This window comes from Acomys russatus, chromosome 13, assembly GCF_903995435.1.
Source record: "Acomys russatus chromosome 13, mAcoRus1.1, whole genome shotgun sequence".
Taxonomy (NCBI): Eukaryota; Metazoa; Chordata; class Mammalia; order Rodentia; family Muridae; genus Acomys; species Acomys russatus.
In genome coordinates this window covers 62,560,699-62,584,734 of record NC_067149.1, presented here as the reverse complement: position 1 = coordinate 62,584,734, position 24,036 = coordinate 62,560,699, and the positions used below count along the sequence as shown (strand labels likewise).

At 40.5% G+C, this 24,036-nt stretch overlaps 2 protein-coding genes across 2 annotated transcripts in view; one reads left to right on the top strand and one right to left on the bottom strand.

Moving 5' to 3' along the window:
• Positions 1-399: 399 nt before the first annotated feature.
• Capza3 (capping actin protein of muscle Z-line subunit alpha 3) lies at positions 400-1,299 on the bottom strand. Its single transcript, XM_051154633.1, has one exon. The coding sequence runs from the start codon at positions 1,297-1,299 to the stop codon at positions 400-402; it is 900 nt and encodes a 299-aa protein (XP_051010590.1).
• A 1,052-nt stretch (positions 1,300-2,351) lies between these two features.
• Plcz1 (phospholipase C zeta 1) overlaps positions 2,352-24,036 on the top strand; it is a 65,713-nt gene continuing 44,028 nt past the window's right edge. The window contains exons 1-4 of the mRNA XM_051154632.1: positions 2,352-2,386; positions 3,186-3,309; positions 15,826-16,057; positions 19,472-19,673. Coding sequence (XP_051010589.1) covers positions 2,352-2,386; positions 3,186-3,309; positions 15,826-16,057; positions 19,472-19,673 — 593 coding nt within the window. The remainder of the gene's footprint in view (positions 2,387-3,185; positions 3,310-15,825; positions 16,058-19,471; positions 19,674-24,036) is intronic.

The following is a 24,036-nucleotide window of genomic DNA, read 5'->3' as shown; positions in this document are numbered from 1 at the left end:
CACATGTGTAGATACATAGGCACACAGGTGCGCGTGCACACACAGAGAGACAGACATAGACATCCTCACACAAAGGAACACACACACACACACACACACACACACACACACACACACACACACGAGTCTTAATCTGCCCACTTCCCCACTAACAAGTTATTTTAGGCTCTAATAAGAAACTCTGAATTTGTGAATTAACATTGGGAAATGTATTTACCCTTTTCTGCCATGTTGGTGAGTACTGACTGTATAACACGATTTCCTAGTCTTTCCTCTCTCCAAACTTGCATGGGATGAATGACAAGCTAATGACTAGTCCAAGAACTCCTCAACTATATGCAAGCACTTACTCCCTAGAATACAAATGCTTAGCTTGAGACAAAAGCCAGGAGCATCCCTTTATATTATCCAGTTGCACAGCACACTTCTGGAGTAAATGACATATCCTAACTTGGGGTACATCACCAGGTTCAGGTCAGAGAGGATCCTCTGCCAGTCAATCAAAGTGCGTGTCACTGGAAGGTCCCTCCGTAATATTTTCCTCAGGGCTTCATTAGACAACTCCTGCAATTCTTCTACGACAGCAGCTTGAAATTTGTTCTCTTGTTCTTCCACAAGCCTTGCAAAACTGAGAGCCAACTGGGCTTGGTTGACTACCTCCAAGCTTTCCTTCAGGTCCTTGGAGATTTCAACATGAAGGTTGACACACCTGAAGAAGTGAGCTTGCACAAAAATCCTTCCTGTTACTTGGGTTAGAAACGGGTTTACCTGGAAGATCCACTTCGACTTCCAAAGGCCGTTCCAGCAATCTCCATTGTCATAGCTGTGGTCTTCAATGCATGCTATTAAGAATTCTCTACTCTTGACTGTTTTTCTCAGCACGTTGCAATTTCCATTTGGGTAGTGATCATTCACATAGAGCTTTAAGGCACACAGAACCACAGACCTCAGGTACTCGGTCTCGTTCCGAATGATTCCGTGGGTTTGGATATCTCTCAGCTGATTCTGGAGCAGGTCAAACCTAAAAGACAGTTTGCTCTGGTAGTCAAAGAACCGGAAGTCACCCATCACATTGTGGTGAGACAGGAGGACCGGATTGCCATCGATGCAGAGTGGCACGCAGTATTTTTGGCAGTGCTGATGACCTGCACACTCACCCTGCTGGTGCATGAGTTTCTCATCACGGATAAGCAGACAGAGATCATCAAAGGCATTCACAAATTCCCCAGGGGGAGCCTGGATTAAGAGTCTGCGGATGACTTTTTCCTTCTCTTTCCTACTCAAGACGCTGAGTGCCATGTCTAGTTGCGGCCGAAGCAAAGCTTCTGAAATGAAGGGCGTTTACAGGGTGAGAAAGTGGTCCATGGGACACCTTGCCCATTCAAGGTGTTAAGCATTCGGTATATCAGAGCATGAAGATGGGACAGTCAGTCAAGCTCTGCGTCTCTTGATGACGTCACAGAAAAGCACGGAACTTCTGGTGATGTCACAGTGAATGCTCAAAACCAAAGAAGACAATGATAGTCACCTGACAGTGTGGTGTTCAGCCAACCAGCTCTACCAATTGGGAAGGTTTTTTTTTAAGAACTTAGCCTCCTGACAAGTCTTCTTGGAAAGCGGTGTGTCTTCCTCTGTGTCTGTTACATGTTGTCAACAGTCTAGAGAAGTTGCCTGGGGTTTGTAGTCAGTGTTGGATAGCATGGTGTCTCTTCAGCTGTCATAGGGCACTGGTTTCCAGTCAGACTCTTAGGATAGCTGCCCCACCCTTCTGGGTGAACATTGTGATGAAAGGTTTGAGGGGATAGAGACAAAATAGGCAAAATAAAATGAGGTACAGTGAAGGCTGAGAAGGGGCTCAGCCAGTATAGCTTGAAAACCAGAGTTAGGACCTACATGTTGGAAGGAGAAAATTGACTCCTGCAAGTTGTCATCTGATCTGGACACATGTGCTACAAACAGTACACACACACACACACACACACACACACACACACACACACACACACACACAAGACACAAATGAGTCTATTGAAAATGCCAGTGGGATTGGAAATTCTCAGAATATGACAAGTCAAATGTTTTAGGCAGGGACCACATCTTTCATTTCTCTCTCTCTCTCTCTCTCTCTCTCTCTCTCTCTCTCTCTCTCTCTCTCTCTCTCCCTCTCTCTCTCTCAATTTGAAAGAGTAAAGGCCACAGACAATGTGTTTTTTGTCTTTTCCCTAGAAAAGTGGCAATGGCGAGAACAGCTGATGACTATCATAAGGGGCAGAGCTACTTCTAAGATTGAATGACAACACCTTAGGTGGAGAGACCTCTATGGGAGGACACGTGGCACAGATCATGAAAACATGGAAACACGGCAGCACGAGTACGCAGAAGCAAGATATCCAATCAGAAGGTTGTTTTGTTTTGTTTTTTTGTGTTTTGCCTCATTTTCCCTCTTGTTCTTGTTTCTCCCCTTCATGTGACCCTCACTCTTTACAGGGTCCTGAACTCAAGTATCGGCCATTTGAGTATGAACTTTTTGCTCATTTCCACAATTCTGAACTTTTCTTGGTTTTCTTAATTCCCATATTTTATTGTTGTTGTTGCTATTATAAAAATGTGCCTTTTCCATATTGAGTCATAGCCATTAAGTTTAAGGATTACTCATTAGTTTTAATAGGCTAAAATTGAACAGGAATTGGAGCAACTTTTGACTTTAGACATTTGACTAGTGTAACTGAACCAGTCAAAGTCACTATGGAATACTCGGTAGCCTACAATTAATAGTGTTTTATGAACTTATTTAATGCACTCTCTTCTATAAGATTGTTGGTTTGTTTATCTTTCTGGATGAGGGAGGTCAGGTGGGTGAAGAAATCTTGGGGTCCAGTAGCTTGGAGGATCAGGCTTTCAGGCAAATCAGATGTAATAACAGTGTAATGAATTTCCCAAATGCTAACTTTATTTCTCAGGTTTTAAAATATTGTCCTGCGTTTCAGCTAGGTTATGTTTTTTTATATCTTGCATCCCTTTATTATAGTTGGTAAGAATATTGTTTTGGTGTAAATTGTATTTATTTATAACTGCCTGAGCACAGGATAGATATCCATTAGGATCGAAGACAAATTGTTTCTTTAAGAATTCTAAAGCCTTAGTGAGTGACTTTGAGAATTTCCTTAACTTGTTGTGCTTCATACGTGGTTTTTGTCAAAGATTCAGGATGAATTTAGAGGTGGAAAAATCACCATTGAAAATACTCACAAATTGCTTGAGAAACTTGATTTTCCCTGCAACTTTGCTCATCTAAAACATATTTTTAAGGTGAGATGATACCCTCTCTCTGCCTGTCCACTTCATGAAGGATTTACTATGCTGTAAGTAGACATCAGCAGATACTTGAGTGCTTATTTTGAAAAATATGCATGGGGCTGGTGATATGGGTCATTGGTTAAGAAGAGTCCTTATTGCTTTTGTAGAGGACCTGTGTTCAGTTCCCAGCATGCATATTGTGTCTCACAACTGCCTGTAACTCTAGTTCCAGGGAACTCAATGCCCTCTTTTGACCTATCTGGGCTCCTCTAAGTACATGACACACACACATACACTCAGGTACACACACATGCACCCAATTGAGTATTTAAAAATATATGTGGAAAGCCAGTATCTTAAGAACAGAATAAACTAATGGCTATTAAATTTTGAAATAATAACCAGGACATTGGCTTGAAACAGTTTCCTGGGTATACAGAAATGGTCACAGCAGATCTAGGATAAAGGTTAAAATTAGGACTGGGTGAAATAGGATTAAATTTTAAAAGTCAATGGTAAGGGTTTTGTTTTGTTTGGGGGAGTTGGTTTGGTTGGGTTTGGTTTTGATGACATGGGAGAAGAAAAAAGCTAGAAGGAACAAAATAATAGGGACTGGCATAGCAGCTGTTGTGAGAGGATATGTCTGTAATCCTAACATTGGGAGCTCAAGAAGAGAGAGCAAGAGCTCAAGGTACATTTCAGCTGTGTAGTGAGTTTGGTGCTGGTCTGGTTTATATGAGACCTGCTCTAAAACGTGGTGAACACAATAATCACAGTAATTAAAATAATGAGAAAGCCTTAGCAAGGCAGAAAGAAAAAGAGGGAAGGCTCAAATGAGTAAATTAGTAAACGAGAGAGGAAATCTTACAACTGACCCCACAGAAATAAAGACCATCATGACGGAATGAACCACCACAGAGCTGCAGACTGCTCAACTTACAGGAAATGGAGAAGCACCTAAGCACACAGAGCCTGCCCAAAGTGAGTAAAACAAACAAACAAAACAAGCAAAACAAAACAAAACAAAACAAAAAACCCCAAAAAACTAGAAAACTCGAAAGGAATAAAAACAACAACAATCTAGTCATTAATAAAGTGAAATATGCAACAAAGAAAAGCCCAGAACCAGATGGCATTTTAGGTGAAAATTCAAGGAGAAATCAACACTCATCCTTTTAAAACACTTCTACAAAAACTAAAGAGAAAATGACTATACTGCTATTTTATAAACACAGCAAAATCCTCACATCAAAGCTGAGCATGTACACCTCAAAACAGTTAACTACAAGCCAGTATATCTGGTGAACACAAATACAAAATCTTAGCAAGCCAAGAAAGAGTCTATAGCATGACCAAATGGGATCTGACACACACACACACACACACACACACACACACACACACACGCAAGGATGGCTCATATATAGGAAACATTCTCAATCCCCACATCAAGGCAAAGGGACAAAATAAAATTACACAATCGCTTTCAAAAACCCAATCCTGTCTTTCCCCAGAGCTGGGGAGATAGTTTACTAGGCAAAGTGCTTGACTTGAGGGCCTGATTTTGGATTCTTAGCACTCAAGCAAAAAGCCAGATATGGAAGCACATGCTTATAATGTCAGCCTTCGGGAGACAGAGACAAAAAGTTCCCTGACTCCTCCTCCTCCTCCTCCTCCTCCTCCTCCTCCTCCTCCTTCTTCTTCTTCTTCTTCTCTCTCTCTCTCTCTCTCTCTCTCTCTCTCTCTCTCTCTCTCTCTCTCTCTCTCTCTCTCTCTCTCTCTGCCTGTCTCTCTCTGTCTCTGTCTCTCTCTCTCTGTCTCTCTCTCAGAGAAAAAGTATAAAAAGAAATGATCTTAAGACAGTAAAGTCCAGAAATTAAGAACAAAGAGGCAACATACTCAGGTGCAAAAGCAAAAGCAAAACAAAAACAAACAAAAAACTCCCCACTACCACCACCACCACCACCAAAAAACAAAACAAAACAACCCAAATCAAAGCCAAACAAACAAAAAACTAAAAAACTAAACCAAAATAAAAATACAAACAAATAAAAGAAATCCTCAAACTCTTCAGACTTTCCTCTGTGAGCTGGTACAAGCAAAGGTCTCACCCCAGCTATTCCACTGTTCGAATGCTAGGCAAGGAAGTAAGTTAAGATGAGGAAGTAAAATAGGTTTAAATTAGAGTGACAGGAGAAAATTGGTCTCTGGGCAAAGATGATCTTACATGGAAAAAAACTTGAAGGATTTTGTAAAAAGAAAATCTATCAGTGCTGGTAAATCCAGCGAAGTGGCAGGACACAGCATCATGTACAAAAATCACTACAGTTCTCACCAGCAGTTAATAATTACAGAAGAAACCAACTTTACAATTCATTTCCATTAATATCAAAATGAAAAAAGTACCTAGGAATAAATTTACATCAGGAGATAAAACAAAATACTTATTCAAGACTATGAAACATCAACAAAAGAAAATTTAAAATAGAGAAATAAAACATACTTTATATCAATGTGTTCATCTTGACAAACGCTATCTACACATTCAGTGCAGTTTTTCCTCTTTCTCCCTCTAGTTTCTCCTTTCTGAAATGTGAGGGAAAAAATCTACTTCTTATTGGACCAAAGAAAACCTTGTATAGCGAAAATAATCTTAAGAATGAACAAAGCTGGAGGCAGCTTTCAAATATATAATTTGGTCTCAAAACGTAAGTTAAAAGTTGCAGCACCCTCGCCTAAAGTCTCAATAGGATGTCCTTTCCTGCCAGAGTAGCATGGAAGAATAAGGAAATAGTAGGACCCACAGGGTCCTGGAAACCTACAAGAAGAACTTTATGACAGGCAGATCTGGGTCCTGGGGTCCTCCTCAAACTAAGGCACCAGCCAAGGAGAATATAGGCATTAAACTTCGAACCCCTACCAAGACCTAGCCGACGAACAGGATATTCTCCACCGTTGAGTGGAGAGTGAGATCTGACTCTCACACGAACTCTGTTGCCCCTTTTCTGACCATGTCCCCTGGATAGGGAGGCCTGGCGGCACTCAAAGGAAGGATAGCAAGTTACCAAGAAGAGACTCGATATTCTAAGAGCATATATGGGGGGGAGGTCTCCCTCAATCACAGACATAGGGGAGGGGAGAAGAGAGGAAGTGGGAGGGAGGGAAGAATGGGAGGAAACAGGGGAAGGGCTAACAATCGAGATGTAATATGAATAAAATAATAAAATGAAAAAAAAAGTTGCAGCACCCAAAACAATACAGCACAGATATAACAGAGGTGCATAAACAAATGAAGCAGACAGGGATCCCGGATATCAACCATTCTTATGGAGTCAGTGATCGTCAGCAGCAGGGCCAAAGCACCTCAGCCTCAGCAGAGTCTCCTCAGTGAGCAGCACTGGGAAGCCTGGATATCCACACAGGAACCTTGTGACTGGGCTCTTAAGCCACACACCACATCCATTAACAACACATTGAGATGAGAATGCCACACCCCAAACTAGAAAAATCCTTGAAGAGAGTCTAGGGAAAAAAATCCTCTTGACATCAGCCTTCATGTTGGTTTCTAGAACAAGCACACAGGAAAGAAAGCAAAGAAGATACTCTAGGAGAATTACCCTCGGTTAACAGCTTTGGCATAAGAAGGGAAGTGGAAAACCGAGAAAGCGAGCTGCAGAGAGAGGAGAAATAGTTATGAACCATTTGATAAGGTGTTAATATCCAAAACACATGAAGAAGTTACAAAATGCAGCAGAGGAAAAGGTAATAATGCTTAAAAATTAGCAAAGGGACTTATTACTCTATTAAAATATGCAAATAGTCAACAATTACCTGAAGAGTGGGTAGCACTGTTAGCCATTAGGGCAGTGCCAAGCGAGCCACAGCTGGTGGAATGGCATGGGGATATGCCTGTATCATAGCAAATGTTTGTAAGGTTATGGAGAAGGTGGCATTCTGTACACTATTTATAAGCATGTAAATCATTGCAGACATTGTGGAAAAATATCACGGAGAGGGCCCCTAAACAGAACTGCTGTGTGATACAGATTCATTCCTAAGAAGATGGTAAACTCTTAGTTTACTCTGACTGCCCATGCTTACTGAAGTGCATCTTTATAAGCAAGATGTGGAAGCAGCCAAGGTGTCCATCAGTGTAACAATGGTTAAAGAAAACATGGCATATCCATAACACGGGCTATTATTCACCCTGGAAAAAGAAAGACCTCCTGCCACTCACGATAACACGAATTAATCCAGAAGAGGAAAGGGGTGCAAGAAGCCAGATAAAATACTTCATGATACCACTGATGTGAGGAATATGAGATTTTTAAAATTCTCAAGAGCAAAGAGCTGAGTGGAGGGTGGGAGGGGCTGGTATGGTAGGCAGTGGGCTAGTGTTAGTTTTAGTGTACAGCCTCAGTTTACAATATAGAGAGGTTTTTGAGTTGTACTTATGGAAAACTGTAGTACATAAAATTGCATTACAGCCTTAGAATTGATGAGTAAATCTTATGTTGGCTGTCCTCTCTCTCTCTCTCTCTCTCTCTCTCTCTCTCTCTCTCTCTCTCTCTCTCTCTCTCTCACACACACACACACACACACACACACACATGCACACACACGCGCCAAATGAACACCTTTGAATAGACATGTATACGATGTTCATCATATTCTATTTGTTCCCTAATTCATCAAGTTGTATATATTAAATATGTCAACTTTAAAAAAAGTTTATAATTGTGTGTGTGTGTGTGTGTGTGTGTGTGTGTGTGTGTGTGTGCAGCTGCATGCACACATGTACCACAGTGTGCATGTGGAAGGTCAAAACACAACTTTGAGGGTCATTTTTTTTTCTTTCACCATGTGGGGTCTGGGGAATTGACCTCAGGTTGCTGGCAAGCTCCTTTACCTGCTGACCCATGTCACTGGCCCGCAGTATGTGAACATTTTATATGCCAATTATGTCCTAGCAATACAACTTAAAGAATGAGTAACCCAGAGAAATGTTCTTATTTCACGTACTCCAAGGGAGAAACTCCACTCAGATTTCTCTGTTTGAGGAACTAGCAAGAAGGACTCTGCCTGGATTCTCTCGCTAAGCCTCACGGGGAACAATCAGGAATAAAGCAAGACGACACGTGTTTCAGTTGAACTTGGTCCTTGAAAGTTGACAATGTCCTTTTTTTTGAGAATTAGGCAGAAAAATGCTAGATTGGCCAATCTAGATAGTTAGGGATACTGGGCCTCCAAATAATTTTTTTTTTTTGACATGAGGAATCAGCTCATGCCTAAATTCAAATCTGAAAACAAAAGGTCCCCCCTGCGACTGCCACAAGACTCTTCATATCTAGGGCTTTCTACCTAATAGTATCTCCTAAGAAGGAGAAAAATCATGTTCTTCCTGATTTAACAGACTTTACATGCATTAAAGCACATCGAATGTGAGTGGTTGTAAACATTATCCATACGTCATCACATCATTTTGGAGTTTCTCTTAGACACAGATGATCTGATCCAGGACTGAGCAAAGCACTCACCATATTTGGAGTACTTTACAGTATGTCCCACACTTATCAATGCATGAGAATGCACTGATTAAAGTTTTATGGTCCAGTCATAGGAGGGGACTACATGTTTATTTTGTTAGGTGAAATATTTTTGGTGTGACTAAGACCATAATGCTTAAAAATTAGAGGCAGAGGGACCAGTGGAGTTGAGCTGTCTCACTGGTGAAGACACTTGCTGCCTCAAGTCTGATGACTTGAGTTCTATTCCTGAAACCCTCATGGTCGCGGGAGAGAACTACTGACTCCTGAAAATTGTCCTCTGACCTTCACATGTGCTGTGGTACATATCCACCTGTGTAGATATATAAATGTGAAAAATTTAAAATGTTAGAGCCAGAATATGCTTAGAATACAATACAGTTTTTAAAACTTTCAAAAAGCGATCCCGTGCCCACGAGACCTTTAGAAGCGAAAGTGATGACTGCGGTAAACTTATCTATGAAAGCAACTCTCGACCTTCGGGTACTTTGTTATGCTAGGTAAGCTAGCACAAAGGTTGATTAAATAAAACTTACGGAATGTGTATTGACTGGCTGAACTTTGTGAATGTCTTTATGTTAATCATCTTGAGCATTCAAGCCCCTTTTTTTTTTGGTATTTGTATGTAGGTATTGTGTGCATGCACGTGTGAATACATGATTGCGTATGTGCACATGCATGTAGCAGTCAGAGGTTGACAACACTGTCCTCTTGACTGTTCATCAATTATTTACCAAAGCAGTCTCCCTACCATGAACCGAGCTTGCAGACTCTATTAGGATAACTAACCAGCTTGCCCCCGGGAACCTGAGAGTTGGCATTACAAATGGGATTACATCATACTCTCCCAGTTGAGTGGGTGGCTGCTGGCCATCTGAATTCCAGTGCTTGTACTCGCCTGGCAAGTGCTTGACCATTGAGCCATCTCTCCAGTCTATAGCATCTGTATTCTGATTTAACTATTCAGTTTCCCTTTCTTCATGGGTGAACTTTCTGCTGAAGTAGATCTAAGGAAACAAGGCTCACTTGGGTGACTAAGACCTGGCAGTGTCTGAAAGTATAGAAATTTTAGGCCTAGCTACTGTTTTTGCAAATCAAAAACCTCATAAACAAATTTCTTAGTCTGTGAAATGGGAATATTAATCCCACAGGATTGTTCTGAGTCATAAATAAAATATTATTTATAAATATACCTTGTTTGTGTACAAAGTTAAGTTACATTAGAAATTATTAAAAACGTATTGATTTTCTAAAGAGCTGACATAGATTATGGCATGAATTAATTTTTTACAAGGTGACTTTTTATTATAAATTTGAGTAAAAAGGAATATAAGTTTATGATCTTGGCAATATATTCCAAAGTTCTTTCTACAAGGTGAATTATTGAGTCATGGCTTGAGCAACAATTTATTAAACTTTTTTATTATACTTTTACAAAAAGATTTATTGCTTTGTCTTGTAATGGTCTTTACTTTATAGCATGATATATATTATAAGCAATATTACATGTGACTTCAATATGCATACCTAGTCTTCAAACATACCTTGACTTGTCAGTCAGGTATGAAATTTTATCCTTTCAAATGTCAAGAATTTGTTACTACAGGACTTGGGTCTTCATAGTCTTTAGGCATTGAGCAACCACTGATAAGTCCATGGCTCTCTAAGCAAGTGTGCATTGTGGGAGAGGAGGAAGGCACGTTCTCTCTGGAGAGAAAGGAATGCTGAACCTCCTCTGGGTAGGCAGCGAGGAATGCCCCCAGAAAGCCTGGAATGGGAGACAAAGAGGACTCTGAAGATGTGGAGGTGTCAGTCTTTCAAGACAAAAGAATGAGGGGCTTGTATACAGATTCCATAGCAGGAGCTTGACGGACAGAAAGGGATCAGCTGTGGCTGGAGAAGGATGCAAGGGGGTTGGGGGTGGGAAGAAAAGCTGCTCAGGGCCAGAGGGTGGAAAGTTTTTCTTTTTCTCTTCCTCTCCTTTATTTCTTTTTTTTCTTTCCTTTCCTCCCTTCTCCCCCTCCTCTTCCTTTCAATCGGTCCCTTGATTTCCCCTCCCTGCTTCCCCTCTCTTTACCTTCCTCTCTTCTCTGTTTTTTTAAAAACTGCCCCTGTCCTCTTCTCTCCTTTTAATTTTCAGCTGTTTCATGTGGCCCAGGCAAGCCTGAGGCTCTTTGTGCAGCCGAGGATGAACTTGACCTCTTGACCTGCCTGCCTCTTCTTCCCAAATGCTAAGCCTATAGGCATGTATCAACACACCTGCTTGGTAGTGGAAATCTTAAAGGGTAGACCTTAGAATTATTAATTGTTTTGTTGACAATAGTCATTAAAGCCTGACTAGGAAAATAGCAAATATTTTTTTTTAACAAATAATCTGATAACAGTGTAGAATTGACTGGAAGTTAGAACCTGGGTAGAGATACCACTACTTACAAACCCCCAACCTTGACCTCTTCTGCCAGTTTCACCCTGCCTAGGTGACCTCCCATGTATGGCTTCTAGCCTTGTTGATCCTTCACACATTTTCTCTTTTCTCACATTCTTTAGAAGACAACAGAAGAACCCCACACTTCTTCTTTGATGAATTGCTACAAGATCTACGCTCAGTTCTGTCTTAGAACTTTATGGGTGACCTGCTAAATCCTGACCATTTAGTTGCTGGGAGTTTATTTTTCCCTCTGTTAGGAGGTGTCTGCCTATCATTAGATGGCTGTTGAGATGACTCAATGGGTAAGGGAGCTTACCACCAAGACTGATAATCTGAATTTGATCTCTAGGACCCACAGAGTTGAGGAAAAGAACACATTCCTGAAGGGTTGTCTTCTGATTTGCACATGTAAGCAACGGCATGTATGTACCCACATGCACACATAAATAAATGTACCGATCTTTTTTAATTCACAGAAATTATTGGTCAATCTAAACCTTTTAAGTGAATGATAACATTCTGAATACCCCAGTAAAGTACTCTTTAAAATAACAAGACTATAAGAAGCAAATTGACTGAGGCATTTCTAGAAGGAGATGAATATCTAATGCAACCACAGTAACAGATACAGAATGGTTTCTACCATGATGCACAGATTGGCACACTCTAGCAAGTTCAGAAGACAAAGAAAGAGAATAGCTTCTGCCTCACACACGAGGGATAGCATGGTACCTGTGTTGTGCGCGCTGTGTAAACTCTAAACTAAAGAGCACCTACTGTGTGAGGTACAAGGACAGCAGAGCCGAGACTGCCACTGACATCTTCAGGGTCCTGTGACAATGTATACATAATATATGTAGGGTGTCTTGAAGACAAGAGAAATTCAGATAACTTAAGAGAAGCATGAAAGAGAAGGAATTTCACTTTAGGGAATTTATTCCTGCATACAGGTTAACAGTTTGTGCAATGGCACATACTCTTTCTACTCATGTCTGATCTCGGGATTAGTCTTGCACATTTCTGAGACTGTGGACTTTCTCTATACAGGGAACATAGTAATACAGCAATACTGACCATTTTAGCTGTCCTTGTCTCAGCCTCAGGCCTGAATGCTTTCACTCTTTGTCTTTCTTCTTCCTGTTTCCCTTCATCATCGCTTCCATTATTTCCTGTTTCATTTCCCCTTCCTATTAGCTCCCCTTGTGTTCAATGGCACAGTCCTAATTATGCTTTGTAGCTTTCACTTTGGGTAATTTGATTAATTTATGAACCACAATTATCTCTGGTATTGATTAGTTGAAACGATTTTGTGGATTTGTGGGATTTTGTTTGGTCTTCACTCCAACTTCTTAACAAGCGTATGGCAACTTTCACTTATTAGGAAAACACACAGGTAAAACATAAGGTCAGCAGAGGACATTTGAGGTGTCCAGGTCTGTGTCTTGATTGAATGCACCTAGGGAGTAACGTTTATTTCACATTTCAAATCATCAGATCTACGAGTTTTCATTTATATTGTCAAGTGTAACAAAACCTTTCCCGAGTTAAAGGCCCATTTTGAATTTTGTTGATGTTTAAGATTTTTAATAAAGAATTGAGTTAGATCAGACTATAACAAAATTATTTTAATTTCACAATATTCACTGTTAAGGACTTCAAAATTCTAAAATTTAAAACCGATGATTGGAACCATGCTAGTTTACTAGGGGACAAAACATGTAATTTTGAGCTTATTTAATTTTTTAAAAAGACATGCTTTATTATTATTATTATTATTATTATTTAACTTTTATGTGCACTGTGCTTGCATATGTATCTGTGTAAAGGTGTAAGAACTCTTGAGGCTGGAGTTATAGACAGTGATAAGCTGCCAAATGGTTGCTGGGAATTGAACTCCGGACCTCTGGGAGAGCAGCCAGTGCTCTGAACTGCTGAGCCATCTCTCCAGCCCCTGAGCTTATTTAATTTTAAGATGCTGTATTGCTTTTAGTTTCCTTGAGACCCAGGATCTGAGCTGATAGCCACAGACAGTGGCTCTTCTCCAACGTGTGTCCCATGTGCTTTTCCCTCGGCTTGGTGGCTGGAGCGTGCGTCTCCAAGTCATTCCCTATATGGGGCAGCACTCCTCTCTCTACTGCTCTCTGCCTTTGATTCTCAGCTCAGATAGCTTCTTACGCCCCTTTGTAGAGAATTCTCTTATACCCACCCCTGGACTCTTCTCGGTGTAAAGACAAGGTAATTTCCAGCGTGCTTGTCTCCTGTCGTACCCCAGGGGTTCTGCAGTGTTGCATGCTTCACAAGAAAAACTTCAAAATACGAGACACAGCTTGTCTGGAGGATGCGAAGGAGCAGACATGTATAATGAGCGACAAGTCACCCCTGTTCAGTTCTATAGTTTGGTGTACGTTTCCCACTCTCATAGCTGTCCGATGCCATAGGCGGCACTATATATCCCCACTTTTCAGATGGAAGGAGAAAGTCCGAGAGAATTTAATCTGTGTGTCCAAAGTATCACCACACTTTGGGGTTTGAAAGGCAGTGTCATTTTGTCAACATGTTACCTCAACCTGTTGCCTCTCCAACGCGGGCTTCTTTGTAGTCAAGGTGTTTACAATGGAATGAGAGAGTCGGTATGCTTTCTAAGAAAGTCCTTTGTGAAACTGCAACTCCTCAGTTGAGCCTTCTTTTCTCTAGTGGGTTTTTTTGTTTGTTCCCTTGCAATATGAAAGTTCTGCTACTGTGATTCCGATCTGCAACTTCAAGCCCTCCTGAATTCTCTCATAATTCCACTGACGATGTACGACTCTGATCCAGAGAATCTATACCCGGAAGCACTAAATGAGAGAGACAGAGACCGGGTCGATACAAAACCAAGAGGCTTTAATGTTCCAGCGTGCTGGGGTCCACCTGCACACAGGAGTGAGGTGACCCGGAACAGAAGAAGTTTTTATATTCCTAGGCTGGGCAGGCCTCCCACCCTGGAGGGGTGGGATAGGTGAAGCTGTGGAAACATCGCAGTTCCTTAGGCAGGTTGGGTGGAGACTGAGTCTCCAGGGAAGTTGTTTATATCTCAGCTAATCACTCTGGCTCTGGTGGAGTTTCTGGAAACTGCTAGCAGGTCTAGTTTATGGCAGTGTGTGGTCATTCCCGGAACGCAGGAAGAAGTGAAGTAACTTGGAGACAAGTTCTCATACAGAACATGGTATTAAATGCAGAATACAAATTACATATAGGATATGGCATTGATTTTGCCCCTACAATGACTGCTTTTATTGTGTGTTTACCATTTCCCACTTGAATTGCATTTTCTGCAGTTTTCTATGTCTTGCAATCACTAGCATACAATCATACCACTCCACTTTTTCATTTACTTTTTGAAATTTTACTATTTTGAGTCAGTCTCATGCAGCCGAGTCTGACCTTGAACTTGCTGTGTGGCTGAGGATGGGCATGAGTTTCTGACCCTTGTGCTCTCACAGGCATATGCTATATTTGTGAACATGCACTACGACAGTAAATCTGTGCAGTACTGGGAATCAAAGTCACAGCCTCATGCCTGGTAGGTAAACTACCAGGTGAGCCACATTGCTAGCCCTATGCTTCTACGTTGGCTAGTCATTTTCTGATTCAGAACCTCACAGTGCCTTTTTTTTTTTCTTTTCCTTTTTAAAAAATTTTTATTTTATTATATATTTTTTAACATATACATTTATATTATTATACATAAATAAAATAAACTACATACAGCGGGAAGATCATGGAACAATCAGGAATTATAATAATGTTTTAGTGTTTTGTCTACTTGTGTTTGGCAAGCTTGAAGAAAATATCTTTTCTATCTTGGTGAGTCTAAAATTCTGAATGAAAATCAATATCTATCATATCTCATCTCTATTAGCTTAAAACATCGATGTAGACCTAAAAATTTGTGTGGCGTTGGTGGTATAATGGTGAGCATAGCTACCGTCCTTTTTTTTTTTTTTTTTTTTTTAATCTGAGCCCAGCCTATGTCCTTGTCTTTTATCTCACAGAATTTAAATGTTAATAAATGTTAATTTTCCACAACTGCCTGATAAATTCACTCTTTCTTGGTGGAACTCGTCTTGTTGGTTCCTTTATCAAACCCTGCAATTGCGGAGACCTCCTTTAAGCTGCCTTTTTAGTGACTGAAGCTCCCCCAGTAACATGACCTTGAATGTGTCTGACGTTCGTGATCCAGGCTGTGAATCGTCAGAACACAATCACGGCCTGGCCTGGCTTTAGGAAGGAAATGAAGAGGAATGGAGGACACAAAGGAAATACCTAAGTGGAAAACCTCTTCAAATCCTCTCCTCCCCCACACACCTCTTCCTACCTTTCCTCTGCCTCCACCAGCTGCTGACTGTTTCCTGACTTTGGCATCACTCCACATAGGTTAATGCATTTTATCTTCAATTAGGATCCAACGTAAGCTTTAACTTTTATGAATTATCATACAGTATATGGATACTGTGACATTTACTTTGTATTTTCTGTTCTTCTGCTGTGAGCCCACCAGTCATTTTATTTTAGTAGGAAAATGACAGACAGAAGCAAGGAAAAATCACGATAGAAGAATTTAGAGCCATTTATCGGTGCATTGCACACAGAGAGGAACTTACTGAGATCTTCAACACATATTCCGGAAATCGGAAAGTTCTTTCTGGAAAAAATCTGACTGAGTTTTTAATCCAAGAGCAGTATGAGATGGATACAGATGCCTCCACTTCAACTGAGATTATCGAAAAGTACGAGCCCATAGAGGAAGGTGAGCTCTGTTTACAGCTGAAACCTATCAGCATATTTATATGGAAAGTGTTCTTGTCAATTATGATCATCAAATTAAAATTTGGGGGTGTAATTTTAAGAAGTATAAATTTTGTTTTTGTATTCATAGCACACACACATACACACACGCACCCACACACCCACACTCACACAAACGTGTGCACACACACACATACACATGCACATACACCACATACATGCGCGCGCGTGCGCGCACACACACACACACACACCCACACACACACATATAGAGAACTTGAGGCATAATGGATAGGTGAGTTTCACAGACAGACAGAGCCAAACTACGGATGAGCGGCTAGCTTAGAGTTAGGGGTGGAGTTTCGGGACAGCATTGTGCGTATTGGGGGAACAGTGCAAGCCATGCTAACATGGTAACATGCAGCGCTAGCCCCAGCTTGGCCTGAACACCATTGACCTTTGTTGCCTTTGGAGAAGCATAAAGAACTTATAACCAGTAGGTAAAGCAGCTAACAGCTGTGTCACCAACACTAGCTGAAAGTGCAGCCGACCTTTTCTCTAAGGACGCTGTGAGTTGATGGATGGTCTGGCTGAAGCCCTTTATGTTGCTGTCGTTTAAAACAGTCGTTTGCAGATGAGTCCTTTCGGTATCATTGACTCAGGGAATGTTATAAAAAAGTCACACTGGCGCTGTTATCTCTGGGTGCTAAATTAAATACACAAAAGGATAGTGACCAGCACCGTGAAGCCGTGTTTTTATTTTAATTGGGGCATTGCACTGTTCTCCCTTTCATCTTTTGAATTTTCTACCCATTGTAGACACTGTCATATGCAGTCAAGATTTCTTCTACGTTATCAATATAATTTTTGATCAATTTTATCTTAGGCAATGTAACGCATGATCTTACAGTCCTCAATACTGCTAAACTCCCTGATTTTATCTCATGTCAGCATGTCAAGTGTACTAAATTAGCTTTTCAAAAATCCGTGAGATAATTTTCATCACAATCTGGTAGTTTTAGAAATTTAGTATTTGTAAAATTGTGTGTGTGTGTGTGTGTGTGTGTGTGTGTAGTAATACAGCTTTCAGGAGTTGGTTCCTCCTTTTACAGTGGGTTCCAGGGATGGGCTTCAAGCTTGCCTGTCAAGCACTTTTGCCTACTGAGCCAACTGTGAGCTCTCCACCTACTGGCTTTAGTGGCACAAAATGGTTTTGTTTTCTATTGGGTCCCTAATGGAATCTGCAAATCACTAGTTTGCCTAGGCTTTGACCATCAAGCCCCAGGGATTCTCTAGTCTTTGTCCCCACAGTGTTGGGATTAAAGGCATGCCTTTTATTTCTAAAATGAGTGTTGGAGTTTGAACTCAGGTTTTGATGCCTCAACAGCAAACACTACCAAAGGAGCCATCTCTCTTGTTCCTTGTTTTCTATTCTATTATTAAATACATTTAATTATTCAATAGTTCAAAAGGACTACAAGCCAAATCCAATGAATAAATTAATGCAAACTATTATTATTATGTTGCATATAATCTTTTGTTCTGAAACATCTCCATATTCCTGAATTTATATGGCTTTGAAACAGTTTTTATGTGTATAAAATTATATATATTTCTTCTAGATTTTGTTTTTTGACAAAAAATACAAACAGGAGGATTTCTTTTGGTTTGCTTTTCTGTTAGTGACAGTGTTTTGAAAGCTGTTTCTTCACTTCTGTTATGTCATAAACATCATCTGACTTATATCGCTATATTTTTATGGTCCATCAGCTTTAATGGGTATTTTGCACTATACTTAAGTTTGAGCTTTTGTTTGTTTCCTTCCCTTTATTTATTCTGCTTTTGTAAACAAAGCTAATGTTAGTACGTGGGCACCCTGCCTTTTGTCTTCTGCAAGACTAATTTCTAGAAATTAACTTGGTTTCTAATCAAAGGGAAAGGCCCACCCTCTAGAGTGAAAGCACCACACTCTAAAGTGAAAAACGCACACTCTAAAGTGAAACCTGCATTTCTACTTTCCTTTGAGCCGAACTGAAGTCACCAGCAACACTAGCAGTGGGCACTTACAGAGCTAAAATCTCTACACATGCAGCAAGCTTTCTGGTTACCTCTTTTCATGGATTGGGAGAGGTTACCCAGCATTCTCCATCAACTGCGTTCAAAGCCAACTTCCTGGGTCCAGAGCACATGTTTGGTTTTGGTGCACATTATAGTGAGAAAAAATTTCAGAGCTAATTAGCCGTAGGTGATCATAGTTAGGGCCTTCCCAGAGCAGAAATGCATGTTCACTTCCCGAGAGTGTACTAGTTGTTTATAGCAGTGCTTTTGTGATACTTTCTCTTATGAAATTACATGCTCATGGAGGGTGGAGTGCGCAAGTGGAGCACAGCACTTTTGAACTATGGCATTCTATAGGGAACAATGGAGATGCGGCACACATGACTGGATGCAAGCACAGGAAGAGATCTCACTAAGAGAGCACAAAGGAAGCCAGGCGTAAAAACCACACACTGACCTGGAGAGATGGCTCAGTGGTTTAAAACTGTTGCTGTTCTTACTGAGAACTAGGGCTAAGGTCTTAGTATCCATACTGCCTGTAACTCCAGCTACAGGGGATCTGACACCCTCTTTTGGCCTCCATAGGCACTTATGTAGATGTGGGTTTACACACACACACACACACACACACACACACACACACACACGAAAAAAAGGAAAAAATTTAAAAGCATTTACTTGTACTCGCACACACACACAGACACATTTAGACATGTGCACATACACATAAAATAAAAAATTTTAAATCTAAACAAAAAACCAATGAAAAGTACACTGTGTGAATTCATCACTATAAAGTACAAAAAAAAAAAAAAAAAAAAGAATTAGTGCTTTCTATGTCCATGCACTGAGTTGGGGCAATGACCAAAGTGTTGGCACAGGCTGGTTTCCACTACACACATACTTGTATGTATAAGTAAAACAAAAACCAAAGGTAATAAGATAAGACATGCTTGGCTGTTGATTTGGCAAAACTAGAAGAAGTTGTTTCTCTAGTCTAGATAGATGACCCAGTGGTTAAAAGCACTTGCTGCTCTTCCAGAGGGCACGAGTTTGATTCCCAGCACCTACATGATGGCTCACAACCACATGAGACTCCAGTTACAAGGGAGCAAATGTCCCCTTCTCCTTCTGCAGGTAGCTGTATGTGTGCGGTACATATACAGCCAACCAGACACAAGACACATCCATGGATGAAAAGAATTTATTTTCCAAGAAAAAAATTAGAGATAGATTAATATTAATTCTAAATATCTAATTTTTATCAATATGTTCTACCACTACATCTACAAATGAGAAATTAAAGTTATAAGTTACTAATGGTGTATCTGCATCCTTTTCACTTATTTTTTTGTAGTGAAGAATGAAAATCAGATGTCATTGGAAGGCTTCGCACGGTACATGTTTTCATCAGAATGTCTCCTGTTTAAAGAAGAATGTAAAACAGTGTATCAAGATATGAACCAGCCACTAAATGATTATTTTATTTCATCTTCTCACAACACATATTTGGTGTCCGATCAATTAATGGGACCAAGTGACATTTGGGGATACATAAGGTATTTATTTAGATCCTCTTTTAATTTTAAAATTTTTCATCCAGTAATTTATTTGCTTTATATACGAATTGCAGCTTCCTTTCCTTCTCCTCCCAGTCCCTCCCTCTTCCCCCTCCTCCCCCACCATCTCACATCTCACTTCCCTTCCTTTTTGAGGAAGAGGAGGTCTCCTATGGGTATAGTCCTGCCTTGGCATATCAAGGTTCAGTAAGGCTTGGTGCGTCATCTTTTGTTAAGGCTAGACAAGACAGCCCAGCTGGGGGAAAGGGGTCCAAAGGCAGGCAACAGTTAGAGACAACCCCTGCTCTTGCTTTTAGGAGTCCTACATGAGGATGAAGTTACACATCTGTTACACATCTGTAGAGGATATAGGTCTGTCCCATTATTTTTTATTCTTAAAAAATATTTTTTTTTCATTTTAAGTGAATGTATATATGTACTTTTTTTACATGCTTATGAGTGTATATGGCCACAGAGGCCAGAAGAGGGTGCTGGATCTCCAAGGATCTGGAGTTACAGGTGCTTGTGAGTCACTGGGAATCAAACCCAGGCCCTCTGCAGGAGCAATATGTGAGCTTAACTTCCATTCCATCTTTCTGATCTTTAGAAGGTATAGCCTGGACTCTCCTTGACTCTTGAATCTCCTGCCTCTGCCTATTCACTGTGCCCTGTCTGTATGTGCCACCATAACTGTTTTGGCTTTTAAGTCTCCTACATTTAAAGCTCCTGCCGGTACTAACTCAGTAAGGGCGCTGAGTGGTAAGGAGATTGCACATGAAAACAAAATCTGTAAGGGCTAGGGGGATGTAGTTTGCTCCTGTACTAATCATTTGTCCTTCCTTCGTGAAATGACAGTGTAAGATACTGCGCATGCTAGCTAGCATCATGGGCTTGCCATCTGATGCTCCTGCTGACTTCTTCTGCATGGGTCTACTCCTTCTGAAGTTTCTTGAACAATTTGCACATTTCCTATAGGAAAACATGATTTTTTTAAATGCTTATTTGGAACACACTAGACTTTAACAAAGGTGGTTAGCTTCAATTATTAGACATCAGGTTACAATAGTCTAAGAAAAGCCAGTTCATAAAGACAGTAAGTTGTGCAGTTTGGTGTTCTAGATAGTGATTTTCTTGGACCAGCATGTTAAATAATTCACACAAATTAAAGTAATCCATGCCCGATATCTCCAATGTTACATCCTACAGACGTCACATGGTGAAAAGAAGGTACAATGGCTTCAGCTGAGTCAGTGGAGATCTAGTGGGGAGTGTGAGAGCTTTTTTTTTTTTTTTTTTTTAGGCCTCACTTGTTTTCATATAAATTCATGGGAATCCGCAGACTTTAAAAAAATAAATGAATATTATCAGGGACTGACAAGGCAAATGAGAAAGACAAACCTTAGACAACATAAAAGATTATGATATAGCCTTGAGGGTGCTACCTTAAGACATTGTCAGAAAAGGTTTCTCAACCAACCTGGCACAGGGTAAAGCGGGAGGCATGGAAGGATCCCCAAGGGAGCAACGACAAGTGCTTGGAATGTCCAGATCTTGGAAGAGAGCAAAAACATCTGGATGCAGGTGTACAGTAAATAAGGGACTAGGCTTGAGGATGGGAGGGTCAGTTTTGTGAAGGTCTTTTTTGATCAAAGAAAGGCGGAGGAGTCACCAGAGAGATTTGCCTTGAGATGGTTTCACAGTTTGGCACCTTAGAAGCAGGATGGATGATGATGACTGAGGATGATGAAGTCGTGGGGCAGAAGATAAGAAGATGGCAAGCCGAAATGCTTTGAGGAGGCAGAGCCAAGAAGGGTTAACAGGTGGCATAGAGAGCAGGGAGGGAGAGAGGGAGGGAGGGAGAGAGGGAGGGAGGGAGGGAGGGAGGGAGGGAGGGAGGGAGGGAGAGAAACAGACTTGCTTGTCCAGGTAACCAAGCATATAGGGAGACTGTCCACTGAATGCTGATGCTTCCACCAAAGGCTCATTGTGGGGTGTGAGGTCAAAACAAGAGCTCCAGGGTTCCTGTGATGAGTCTGTGGAACCATCCTGTTTTCCAAGGCCTTTACCAAGCAGGCAGCTGAGTTTAATGGGAGTTTGTAGTTCAGAAGAAACATTCAGGCTGGAAGAATGTAATTGGAGGCCATTAGTATATAGATGATATTTAAAGCTACAAGATTGGGTCATGTTGTTTAATGTTGTTAAGAAAATACCATCAGTAGGGAGGGTAGAATCCTACAAAATAAAATTATAGGCAAATGTCAATGTATGTCCAAATTAAAATCTAAGTAAATATAAAATTCAAAATTCTTACTATTTTAGATCTCAGTCATAGTCCTGTATATTTTTATGCTATTCTAATTTTTTAATGAGATAAATAAGTTCAAAATGCATCTATCCATACAGGAAATTACTTCTGAAAGTAAGAACTGTTCTAAGCAACTGAAAAAAAAAAAACCCGAGTTTGTGTTTAGTTGAATCTCCTCTTTTGTTCCTTCAAACACCTTGGGAAGATAAACCTTAATACATCCTTTCAAATATCTTTGCTTTCAGAGAATGATGAAAAAGGTGTTACAGAGTCAGTGTGAGTTTCTGGTCCTCTTCTCTCCTCTCTCTCCTCTTTGCCATGTGATGGTTATAACCATCATATGTCTCTACTTTACCTTTACAATAGGAAAATCCAGTAACATCATACTTAACATTAAACATTTTAATCCGTAAAGGATTCTCCAACTGTGAGGATTGTGTTTTGAGACAGGTCTCAAGTATCCTAGGCTGACCTCGAACTTATGACATAGCTAAGAGTGACCTTGAACTTCTGACCCTCCTACTTCTATTCCTTAAGTGCTGGGATTATATGTGCTTCTTGTCATGCATGGTTTATACTGTACAGGAGATAGGATGCAGGGCCCCCTGCATGCAAGGTGAGCAAGCACACCATTAGCTAAATTACATCCCCAGCCACAACCCAAACCTTTTTTTTTCCCCAGCTAAAATCCAATTACAAATTAAAAAAATACTATTCACTATTCACACAATAGATAGTAACTCATAAATTAAAAACTTAATAATTTATATTCTGTTTTCTAGGTGGTATCTAAGAGACATTTTAACGATTACTAAGTGAATAAAATTAAATGTAGGAGTTTCGTGCCACAACTTCTCGTACACGTCCTAGAATACGTGGAGAAACCCATTCAAAGGACTTCCAGCAGTTGAAACTAAGCAAGGACAGGGCTTGCTATAAGATTTACAGTGAACTTAAGATGACATGGCTGCTGAGAAAGAGTATTTCCTTAATAAATGAGAAATGATCTCCCTTGTTTCTCAAAAGAAGAACCAGAGTGAAACAGTGAATAACAGATCACTTGCCTCAGAAAAAAAGTGGCTGGCCCCCGACAGCAAAACCCACTTAAGCCATTATGATAGGGACCAAACCATAAGTCCCGAATGTACAGTTTTTGTAAAGGTTGATTCATTGTGGGTAAAACTGAGACAATTTAGAGAATCAGCAAGAATCAATATTATTAACAACAATCTTTTTGAAAATCCCTACACCAAGTTTTAGGTGGTTCCTCACGCCGGTGCAGAGCTCAAGTTCACTGTCCAGCAGGACTCTAGAGAACAGGTGTTCTGCACTGACAAAACAAACAAACAAACAAACAAACAAAACACCAAACAGATGATAATCCCTAAAAGGAGGGCAGTGCAACATCTTCTCATGGGCAACAGAAGATAGTTCAAGTAAAGGCTCCATCTTTACTGAATTAAAAATCTAAATGCTTGTAAAACAATGCTTAGAAGCCAAGAAATGCGTTCATTTATAAGTCCACAAACTCATCCCAGTTAAAAGATCTTAAAATTGGTTTCCTCTGCAGGGACTCGTGTTGGTTAAGCAATCCCCTTCTCAGAGGCCTCCAGACACATTCCTATAAGACAGGAAAAAGGACAAGAGCTTTGCAGCTTTACACTATGACCATCACTATGCACCTGGCTAAAGAGGGAGCCACTGCAAAACCACCCAGCCCACAGAACACCAAGAAATTATTTATTGATTGTTTGGCATTTTTATTTTGTCTTGGTGATGCCCCCAGGACACAGAGACTTTATTCATTCTCTTCTTCCAAGCTGCCCCAGGGAACACACAGTCTTACTGTTCCCCTGAACGTTGTGTACTGACTTGTTATCACAATCTAGAGAATCAGCTTGGGCTTTGCCCACTGCGCTCTCAAGAACTGGCTCAACCCAGCTCCCCAGAATGCAACTACTATACACCCAGAGCAGTATTCGTTCTGGGAGGTATATTCTCTCCCATGAGCATCTGGTATGCTGTTTGTGAAGAGTATTGATTGATCCAGGCATGCTA